Here is an 11041-nt window from a genome sequence, read left to right as displayed (position 1 = left end):
ACCCCACACACACACGTCAAAACACATTGTGTTGATATTTGTTATTACCTGCGGCACTTCGATGTTGTCTGTTGGTCGTATAGTGGCTTCTTTATTGCTGCGGGGGTCAAACTCGAATGCTGCTGTCAACACCATGGCCAACCCTGGAGGTCACATTAGGTCAGATTTAGTCAAAATGGATGACCGAAAAAAGTAAAGATCCATATATATATATATATGTCATGTGTGAAGTGGATGGCGAGGTGACCACTGCTCATCGTAACTATCTCCCAGCCCACGACCATATTAACCACATGAACACTCACTGTATTTCAAACCTGCTGGGTACAGCTTATTTGTGCATATATCAAATTTAAAGTGTTGTATGTTATAAGTGACCATGCAGTGTGAAGGGGAAACTCACGCTTCATGTTCATGTTCGGCGTCTTGTACATGAAATGCATGAAGAGCTGAGTAGTGTTGATGAGGATCTGGTCTCCACTATAGCGGATGGAGCGGTACCACCATGTGCCCTAAGGTGAAGAAGGAAACAGATGTAGAATAGAAGACTTAAAAGTCAATAATGAGGGTATAAGAGGAAGAAATAGTAACTATAAGATACATTCTACTGTACAGAAGCTGAAAATCATGTTCACGACTTACCACAACTACAGGGAGGATGACCATAAAGGCTAGTCCATACACCAACAGCACCTGCAAAGGAAAACAAAAACCATCAGACCAGATCATGTTTTAGATAAGACCCGCAACAGTATGCATTGTGATCCTGGATAACATCAGGGTCTTTGGGGTATTCATCGCATTGGCTCTCTTCTATTCAAATACAAAAAACAAGGAAAGTTTATCATTTAAAAACTACATTGAGGAAATCAATGAATATATACCAGCATTGAGTTCTTCTGGTCAACAATCCAGGCAGGAAGGGCAATACCAAAGCTGGTAGCTAGAAAGGGAGACAGAAGAGACAATGGACCAAAATGGCAAGATCTCTTGTTTTCATACTGCAGTAAAAAGCTCCCTTCAACAGAAACTGTTCTGTGTGAAATTATATAATTCTGTGAATAATATCCATCTGCATGTCGGCCAAGACCATGAGTGAAAGAAAGATCGTTTTCCCCATTTACATTCGTTAAAAAGTGACACCTTTATAACTACAAAAATTCCTGAAAACATTCAACAATTACTGTTCTAATCTACAGAATTTAAACCGCACAATCTGTTCTCAGAAGGCACCAAAATCTGTATAAAACGTTATTTTTGGATCGGTAAAAGTGTGTGCGAAAGAGGGAGACACTCTCTCATCACAAGTGTTGGGTGTCAGCTCTCACTGCAATGAATGGGCTGTGTTGTTTCAATTCATCTTCCACTGTTTAACACGTTCATGGCTATAAGAGGCTGACTCACCAGCATCAAGCACGGAAGGTGTGTCAACACATAAAAGCCTACTGTGGGATTGAGAGTATCTTCACTTACCTCCTGGACCATCTGGGTTACCGTACATTTCCCAGTTCTGCCGCGACTGTTCATTGGTCAGACTGTGGGGAAAAAAAAAAACAAGTAGACAAAAGTAAATGAATCGATCGATACTAAATAATGGGCTGTAGCAGGCAGTTACTTTCATTATTGATGGCTGATGTAGTTTTGCTGTCTGGATTATTATGTCAAGACCTGACTGACACTTACGCAGCATAGGCTTTGGCAATTCTCATGAATGTGGCCTCATCACCACCTTTATCAGGATGGTACTTGAGTGACAGTACACGGTATTGCTTCTTGATTTCTGACAGAGATGCACCCTGGAGACAGAAATATAATTATAGCAACTCCAAAATCAAACCATACATAACAGATATTGTCAAATCCAACTCTTTTGTAGTCATCAAAATGCAGAGGGATCATATTTTTTTTATCCTGCTCAAGAAATGGATGTAATATCGTGAGCAGACAAGATAAAAATACATAAACTTTCAGGACTTCATTTGGTCATGTCTTGTGTGCGTTTACCGGGTCCAAGTTAAGGACTTCATAAGGATTGTACTCCTGGTATTCTCTGTCCAGCTTGGACACCTTGTAGGCTAGCAGCAGGAACACAGCCCACCCAAATAACAAGGCTGCTTTCCTGAAAATGGCAACAGACAAACAGGAAAAAAACGTTACACACCAACGTCTGAATTCTCGGGAGACAACATCACACTCTCACTGTGGCTTACAATTATTATAACTTTTAAGCTATTCCGCTGAACCAATTCTGCAACTAGCTTCCAGCATGTTAAAGCTACAAACATGAGGATGTAATTCAAACACTAAAGAAAGCTCATCTTAATCTACTGCATATAAGCAGAAGATGCAGGACAGGTTCTGACATTATTGTTGTTTAGTATTTACACATGGAAGTTGAACTTGTTTCCATGACAATGGCAAAACCCTATGGGCTGCTCTGCAGCATCTGTTGCCATGACAACCACTTACTAGCCTCAGAGTTGTCTGAGTAGCTCAACCAGAAAAATACATGATGGATTCCCATAATAAACACCATCATTATGATACAGTTGCCAAGGGGAAACAGATACTAAGATTTTGAGAGAAAGTTTAAAGAAAATCATTTTGATTCATGTGACTGAATTAACATGTCGGATGCTTGCACCAGCTTCTGTCACAAATCCAATGATGCAAATCAATAAATGATCAATGTTGAGAGAAAAAAAACAGGATGTGGGTCTGGTGACAGAACAGGAGTGGAAATTGGAAGTATGAAGCTAAACAGATGAAAAGGCAGAGACAGAACAAAGAGGAGATACTCAGACAGGCGTACTGTGATGAGGAGGCAAATGCGTGTGACAAGATAGGCAGAGCGAGACAGCGAAGAGCACTCGAACACCCGTCTTTCCATTAACCCACACACACACAGCACGAATAAACAACGCTTAGAAAACAGGGTCATGTTAAGAGAAATGTTAAACAGCGCAACACAGTGTTTACACCAACAGCACACGTCACTGAGATGTTTACACATGAAAACAACATAAGCCAAACTTGTGCCACAAATAAAAAAAAAAAACAAGCACTTCCACACACGCATAGTATCGAGTCTGTCTACACTATGGACAGCAACCTGGCCCATGTCTCATCTTCACACAACAGAGACAACATCTCTGTCCAGCTGGGAACTGAAGCAGTAAGCTATCAGGAACAGCTCCAGCGAATGGAGGATGACTGAGCTTTCTCAATGCAAACAGCTCAGGCAGGTCACACCCAAACAACAGAAGTGATGCGACATTTGCCAACAATGGAGAAGGGAGCAAACCTACTATTATATTGGCAGGCAAGTTGAGGCCAATCATATGTCAAGACATTTGCAAGGAAGTAGTCCAACTGAAGCTGCTCTTGGATTAGGTGAAACACGTCAACATAGTTCCACAAATAACTATAAATGACAGTAAATAATTCATGCCACATGAGGTATTCCAGGCCAACTTTAAGAATAGTGTTATCAGCTTTCAGAGATGTTACCAGCTGGTACTATGGAAGAAATTCAGGGAAAGGGAAGCCTGGTCATTCATTCAATCACCCACAAGCTGTGTGCTGACAAACATTTACCCTCCATCAATTTGTGTGTATCGTGTTTACTTTCTTAAACACTAGAAACCCAAATCCAATTCATTGGACTCACTTTAATGTTGGGACGATGCTCTGCTGTGACTTCATCAGCCTGAGCCGGTACCACAGACAGCGGCCATGTACCCTCCTCAGGCTCTTCAGACGCAGTTGTTCTGGAGAGACGATGGACACAAAAAGAGATTAATGAAACATTAGTACTGTCAAACCAGTCACAATCAATACTGAGAATGTGGCGCATGAAGTTGAGTTTACATCAGGGGAGAATGATATTTCCACTGAGAAAATATCATTATTGTGGATATGTTAGACTAGCAGGGAGAGGCATATGTTCACTTCATTCAGTACAATAAGTTCAGAAGTTTGTATTACGTTACTGTAAAGCGACTTGGACAGAAAAGATTTAGTTAATGCCGTGATTTTAGCTTGGATAACCTCACTTCCATGAAATACTTCGTCTTATATGGTGAAATCAATATCTGAACTGTTAGCAACATGTTAAGCTCTCTATGGTGACCTGTCATTTAGCTATTCCCAGTGGACCAGCTGAGTAAAGTCTGTTAGCATATCTTACATAACCCATGTTAGATATGCTGTGTTGTTGACAAACTGTAGAGATACGGATATGTCAGCATAAAGTCAATAAAGGCACAAAGACGCTTGCTTTTATGGGTAAAGCTTTGGCTGCACTAGCCAGCACTTAGCTTTACGAAGCTAACCCACAAAACCCACAGAAGCAGGCGATAGTGGCTAGATAAGTGGAGTTAAGACAGATGGATAACCAACGGGCTGCTAATTAGTAAAGCAGGACGGGTAACTGTGTTAACACTGACTGACTTGTACTAAGCTTTGAACAGTGAAAGAGACGTGGACTGGTTACTACACCGTTTGGTTAGGTTGTACCGCCTCTGCGTTCAATAGCAAGCTAGCCAGATTAACAGACTGCCCAGCGGTGGGTTTGTACGAGCCAAGATGCTGTGTGAACTCTTCACGTTGCACTGGCTGAGGTTAGTTATTTAGCTAAGTTAGCACAGAGCCAGACATCGGGCCTTACCAGCATTCTGATCCCGGGGCCAGAGGTAATATGTGGCCGGGATCACAATAAGTCCGACGAAGGACGTTAGGAAATAGAAAAACGTATTGCCGCTGTCATCGTACTGGAACTGTTGCCCGGCCATTTCGTAGCGGCGCTTGGGTCGCCCTTCTTCTCCACCGCTGCGCTTCCCCCTTCTAGCCCAATGTGTGCGACTTGACAGACCGTTAGCTAGCCAGCTAGCATCCAGCCAAGAGAGCTCTGATCATCGGTGTACGTGGTGTACGCCTGCGCAATGTGGCCTTTCGTCTTCTTCGATGGGTGATTCAGCGCTTTTCCCGAGTGTCACCGACCCCCAGAGGTTGCGATAAAGATAGACGGAGGCGCTGAGAGTGGATGACTTTTTGAACAGCGGAAACATACCTGCGGGCTTCAGTGAAGATTTACACGTTACACATTCTAAACCTCGTGCCACTATCTTGAGTTGTAAGGAGATGGCAGTTGTAGCCAAGAAGTCCCACAAAAATATCAGCATGATTATTTTATTTTCAAGGAGAGAGGCAATGTTTTTTTCAGGGTTAAGTCATGGTTTTGCAGAATTACCTATTATTTCTTTTTTTTTTTTTTGTGAAAATATGCTGAAAGTAAAACAATGAAAAAAACCCTCTTCAGATAGTCGTGGTGAGGTGCTGTCCCCCTAAGAAAAGACATAGTGGCACAGACCTGCCATAACTTAGTGCAGATCTTTAGATTCTTTGTCATAACAATTTACATGGATTCCTAAAAATCATAAAATCGCTATATTAATATATCTTTTTTTAAAAAATTAATATTATTATTTACAGTTCTGACAAATGAAATACAAAGTCCAACTCTTCATTTATTGTCCAGGGACATTACATTGCATTTCACAAAAACAAATTACACAAGCAGTGCCAATGCAAACAGCTGAAAACAGACTGTATTTTATTCTTGGCAGCATTTCTGGAAACCATTTAGATTTCAGTTTGTTTTTCTCTGTGGTTGACCTTCAGATGTCTGTACATTGCCCTTGTTTGACTTATTTAACATTTGTACGAGCGGGCTTTTATCTAGCACTGTCAGTGAGGTTACACCCCGTGTAATGAAAGGAAAAAGAATTTGGCTTTTTGCATTTCATTCTCTCTGCAGATTGATTTTGTCACATGTGCACCATAATTTCATCCAGAGGCTTGCGTTTCAAATCAGGCACGGTGGCGTCTGAAGCAGGGTAACCTACAGGAAGAAGCATCAGCAGCTTCTCATTGGCCGGCCGCTTTAGGAGCACCCTGAGCTGGGGGCCGCAGTTGAGGGGAGTCGATGTGACGGTAACAAGACCCGCATTCTGGTAAGCAAATGGACAGAAACAAAAGATATTTAGTTGCTTTACCAGACGTGTTCTTGTATGGTCTTGTTTTGCACTGCATTAATAACCAAGAAAATGGGGATGGATTGACCTATAATTCTATGTGAGATTTTATCTTTCACCTGTAATGCAGCCAACAGAATCCCACAGGATACGGAGACACTGATTTCATTGTAGTAGTGTGTCTTTTTCTTGCTGTTTGGTAGAATCCCATAGGTCTGCTTGAAGATGAGAACCAGGTAAGGCGCGATATCCAAGTACTCTTTAATCCAGTTGGTCCTGCAGGAGAAAAGAAGTTGTGAGAAAGAGGAGAGATGTGTGAAATTAGATGTAGATAAACTTTACATTATTGTGTATGCATGGCCAAAATGCAGGATACTGGGTTGGGGATCGAATGCTGTCAGTGCAGTTACTTGAATAGTGATACGAATGTGTGCAGTAAGTATTGGTGCTCACCTTAATTTGGCTAAATCATTGACCCACTTGTCCCCCATCCTCTGACGGTAGTTCATCTCCTCCTCCTCCTCCACTATCAGCCTGATCTGGTGCTTCGTCTCTGTGTCTGACACCACAACGAACGTCCAGGGCTCTGTGTGTGCTCCACTTGGGGCCGTACCTGCCCAGAGGAAAAAGAGGTGGGGGGTGAGTATACAGACAAGAATTAGAGAGACAAAATCATTACATAGCTGCATTTAACATTTATACAAGATTAACAGTGGTCCATGGTCCACTAGCACGTGCCTGCAGTGCGGATGACATTATCTATGACTTCTCGTGGGACCGGCTCTGGGCTGATGAATCGGACAGACCTCCGCTGGTTCATCAGAGTGTAGAAATCCTTGGTTCTCTCCAGCATTGTCTCCTCAGTGTAACGTTTCGGGGAGTAGGGCACATGTGGAAGATCCTCCTCCTCATTGCTGTCCACCCAATCACCATCCTCTAAAACAATGAGGTACAGAGAAGCAGGACCAGTGAGCAACTTCTTACAGGAAAAATTCAACATGTTAATGAGGGCATTTGCAAAGATAGTGCTCTTGGATTTGTCATGGAGCGTCCAAGTCAAGCATCCAAGACATGTTTCTGTTGAACAGTGGGACCCTTTTTCTTCACTGTTAACTTGGCAGACTGCAAGGCTCTAAGGCTACAACTAACAATTATTTTCATTATCAATTAATCTGCGCATTATTTTATTCAACTAATTGATTAATCTTTTATGAAATATTTTTAAAATTTGTTTAAAAAATTGCTTTCACAATTTCTGTGCCTTCAGGCTACGATAATGTCTTCAGTTTGCTTCTTTTATCTGCCTAACAGTCTAAATACTCATGATAGTCAATTTACTGTCACATATGAAAAAGAACAACAGCAAACTGAATGACATTCGAGCTGTAACCAGAAAGTGTTTGTCATCTTCGCTTGAAAAACAAAGAATTGATTAATTCATTTTCTGTCCATCAACTAATCAGTTTACTGTTGCAAAATCATTATGAACTGTCCAAAGCACCAGAAACCATTTTTTTTAATTAATCTGATCAAAAACAAGCAAATTTAGAAACATGCATCATGAAAGAATGATGTTCACCTAAATGATAGATTTCACTCATATAAAGCAAAAACATGATTATATTATGCTGTCTGATGTGGATGATTAAAAAAACTCGACTCTTTTTAAAACTTTTTTTTAATGGAAATTAAAAAAATAAATAAAGAGAAGGAAAAATGGAAAACGCCAGTATCTTTGTATCACATCCATACCGGCTACAGATCATTTATCATTATCGATTAACTAAAGCTGTGGCTGATTAGACTACGTCCAAGCGTCCAAAAGCGTTCCGCCACGGCGCGTGCACTTTTCTTTGACGCGCAAAACACTGAGAATTATCGAGTTTTTACGTTGCTCTAGATCTGTGAATTGAGTTGAGATTGTTGTGGCGTACAGATCATTTGTTTTCGGGTACAGGCATACGGCTGGCTCGTAGATGTGAACAAAAAATGTTCAGCTCCGCCAAGTGAGAAAAAGGTTCCTGCTCAGCTCCTACCTTCCTCTCTGGCTCTGCTTTCTGTATCGTCCTGTAAGTCCTGGTCCACCCACGGTCTCAAGTTCGCTTTCGACGCCGCTTTGGTTTTGTCCGGAGAGGTCGAGGTGGTCTCTGTGTCCCGTGACCTCACCAGCATGAAGCCTATCACCAGGCACAGGACCACCGCCAGAACAGGCGTGAGGACGGACAGGAGAGCCATGTCTTGCCGGAGATGTGGAGAGGAGAGGCACTTGATTGTTGAGTGGCTCAGCTGATGTTATAAAACACTTCACTGTTATCTGGGGTGGGCCTATATGCGCTGAGTCAGAGCTATCTTTGAGAGAAATATCCCATCAGCTTGCAGCTCTGCTAAAAAAAAAAAAAAAAAAAAAGGTAGGCTATAGATCCACTATGACTGGCTGCCTGAACGTGGTCCGGATAGTTATCATAGGACGGTCATCAAGAAACAGTGTGAGCAATATAAACTTTAAGTCAGTGTTACAAAGTCCTTTAATGTACTTTTTCCTAAAGTTAATATTCCACTTATTCCTGTTGACAATGAGCCCTCGGTGTGTTGCTACATAATCTATAAGTCAAAGGTTCACATAAAGTTAGTTCAATAATTTACTGTGAATTTCTATTTAGACATTTTCTGACAATCTTGCAAATCCCTTTGATGTTTTATTTGCTCCAGATGTAAAATATACAGCAGGAATTATTATCTGTTACCTTTTATTAATATTTCATATTTTAATTTTAGTTGAAAAAGCTTTAGTTCAAAATGAGAAATTCTGCTATTGACAGGTGTTGACCAGAAAGGGCCAGGTTGTAACGTTGGACTTAACCTGCAGAATCATTAAACATGGGTTAGTTTGCATCATCTCAGAAGAAATGTAAAGTGATTGAACACCAGATCTCAGCATTTATTGCACAACATAATGTTCAGTGAAATATGAACCTATAATGTATATAGCCTATAAATACTTCTCTATATGACCAACAGGTGGCGCATCTCACTCTTCCAATGGCTGACTGGAGTGTTTGGGTTCAGACATACTCAGCGCATAAACACATGTTGGTGATCCAAATTCGGGTGCGCATATCCAGCCATGGCCTATCAGCCTTTTCAACTCAGCTATACATCACACGAGAAGACGTAGATACCCAACAGATAGCAGCATACTGATCAATAAATGAATAAAAACACGCCTGGAAGCGCGCCTGGAATTGGGAAAGACCTTCTGCTGAAGCTCTCCAGCATCTGCTCGTTCTCCAGTGCGCGCTGATGCACACACAAGCACCACTGAGGGAATTTAGCTGACACACTAAAATAGAAAACGGCCATCTCATCTCAACAAATCGTTTCTATCGCATTTTACTTGTTCAGAATATTTAGTTTTCTAGAACAAGTTTTGGAGCCTGTTAATGATCTTTCAGGGTCACTTTGAGAATCTGTAATTAAAATCATTGCAGAAATTCCCTCAGTTCGCTGCCATTTTGGCGACAGTAGAAAGGTCATTTTCTTTAACAGTCATGTTTCGCAGTAATTACTTGAAATTCGTCTTATGAAACACAGTGCTGGAAACTGGCAATTTTATTCCACTCTACAGAAGAGAGGGACACTGGTTATAATTTTAACAGGAGACAGGCGCCTAAGTCGCTCACTTCTTGCAGTGTTGGCTCCGCCTCCTCGGCTGTCTCCGGCGCTGCGCTTTAAATAGCAGCTGTTTAAAAGCTCCTCACCATTCTCCTGTCTACCGCGCAGTACGCAGTCCTCACTCATTCACACATTTCGTCAATAATAAGCCCTCACATCCCGCAATGTCGGCCGCCAGCACCGAGACCAGTGCCCCGCTGCCCACCGCTGGCAGCCGCGTCTTCTTCCAAGCTGCGCCCGGGGTGGGCTGCGTGGGGTCCGGCCCCATCACCGGGGACGACCCGGTCCAGAAGAAACAGGGCAAAGTGACGGTCAAGTACGACAGGAAAGAGCTGCGGAAAAGACTCGTCCTGGAGGAGTGGATCATCGAGCAGCTCAGCGAGTTGTATGACTGTGAGGTGAGTGGAGCAGAAATCTCAACTCACACACTCACGCGCATTCACGCAGACACATAACCATATGGAGACGGGGGGGGGGGGGCACTGGTCCTGATTACCTGCTTTGACAAATGTGTGGCCTTATGACTGATGATATAAAATGATACCAAACTTAACCTCACTCACTTAAACTAACATATAGTAGATGATTCCTCCTCTGTCTGACCTGAGTTGCATTATCAGGAACAGCGGTCTGTCACATTTACAATGGACTATCCTCCACTAAATAGCCTGTGCCTTCAGGTTTACTGGTGCCTCTTTGTCCTCTGCAACATTGCAACCTGCTGGCTTATGGCCGAGGGGAGAGTAGCATGAAGAGTCTATAAGAGACACAAAGCTGTCTGGTTTAACAATGTAGCTCTTTGCTGGACACACTGACTCTAACCCGATGTATTGTCTCCTCTCTCACACGCTTTGCCGTGCAGGGAGAGAGATGGACCAAGGAGGTCGAGAGAAACCGCACGGTTGCGCCTTTTACGCACCAGTCGCCTCAGTCTTTTACTGAAAATGTGTCCATTAACCGATTTCATTGAATTTATTTAGATTGACAACATGCTTCTTTCCCCGCGGGTCATCATTTCATTCTCTGTGCCGGGCCTCGAGAGCAAAAGGCATGTCAAAGAGCCCGTGGCAGTGTCTCCGTTTTCTCTGTGGTTGTGTTCAGAGGGACAACATACATTGAAATCATTTTCTCCAGCGTTTCTGTGGCAGATTTCTGACCTTTTAAACCCTTTTCGCCTTTCGTGGGAGAATCTGTGACCAGACGATATTGACAGCCACATTATTTTGCGCTCTCTTGTTCACAAGTCACCTTCTTTATCATTTAAAGGGGAAGAGCGTTTGTGTGCGTGCGAGTCTGTGTATGTGCGTTGGGAGAGAAGGAGGGAGAAGACAGGG

At 42.5% G+C, this 11041-nt stretch overlaps 3 protein-coding genes across 3 annotated transcripts in view; 1 reads left to right on the top strand and 2 right to left on the bottom strand.

Moving 5' to 3' along the window:
* sec63 (SEC63 homolog, protein translocation regulator) overlaps positions 1-4932 on the bottom strand; it is a 14291-nt gene extending 9359 nt beyond the window's left edge. The window contains exons 1-9 of the mRNA XM_023401171.2: positions 4670-4932; positions 3671-3770; positions 2005-2119; positions 1684-1796; positions 1474-1535; positions 885-943; positions 643-693; positions 404-512; positions 49-143 (exon numbers count right to left, since the gene is read on the bottom strand). Of these exons, the coding sequence (XP_023256939.1) occupies positions 49-143; positions 404-512; positions 643-693; positions 885-943; positions 1474-1535; positions 1684-1796; positions 2005-2119; positions 3671-3770; positions 4670-4793 (828 nt within the window). The 5' untranslated portion in view covers positions 4794-4932. The remainder of the gene's footprint in view (positions 1-48; positions 144-403; positions 513-642; positions 694-884; positions 944-1473; positions 1536-1683; positions 1797-2004; positions 2120-3670; positions 3771-4669) is intronic.
* Positions 4933-5508: 576 nt separating this feature from the next.
* iyd (iodotyrosine deiodinase) lies at positions 5509-8376 on the bottom strand. The gene is made up of 5 exons (XM_023401157.2): positions 8072-8376; positions 6774-6971; positions 6489-6648; positions 6155-6311; positions 5509-6011 (listed from the first exon to the last, which is right to left on the bottom strand). The coding sequence occupies exons 1-5, from the start codon at positions 8268-8270 to the stop codon at positions 5829-5831; spliced, it is 897 nt and encodes a 298-aa protein (XP_023256925.1). The 5' UTR covers positions 8271-8376; the 3' UTR covers positions 5509-5828.
* Positions 8377-9089: 713 nt separating this feature from the next.
* Positions 9090-11041, top strand: part of ppp1r14c (protein phosphatase 1, regulatory (inhibitor) subunit 14C) — a 23526-nt gene continuing 21574 nt past the window's right edge. Inside the window, exon 1 of the mRNA XM_023401175.2 lies at positions 9090-10105. Coding sequence (XP_023256943.1) covers positions 9872-10105 — 234 coding nt within the window. The 5' untranslated portion in view covers positions 9090-9871. The remainder of the gene's footprint in view (positions 10106-11041) is intronic.

This window comes from Seriola lalandi, unplaced genomic scaffold, assembly GCF_002814215.2.
Source record: "Seriola lalandi dorsalis isolate HSWRI2012SDOR001 ecotype SW California unplaced genomic scaffold, Sedor1 jcf7180002053531, whole genome shotgun sequence".
Taxonomy (NCBI): domain Eukaryota; kingdom Metazoa; phylum Chordata; class Actinopteri; order Carangiformes; family Carangidae; genus Seriola; species Seriola lalandi.
The sequence above is the reverse complement of the archived record's forward strand: the minus strand, read 5'-3'. Positions and strand labels throughout refer to the sequence as shown.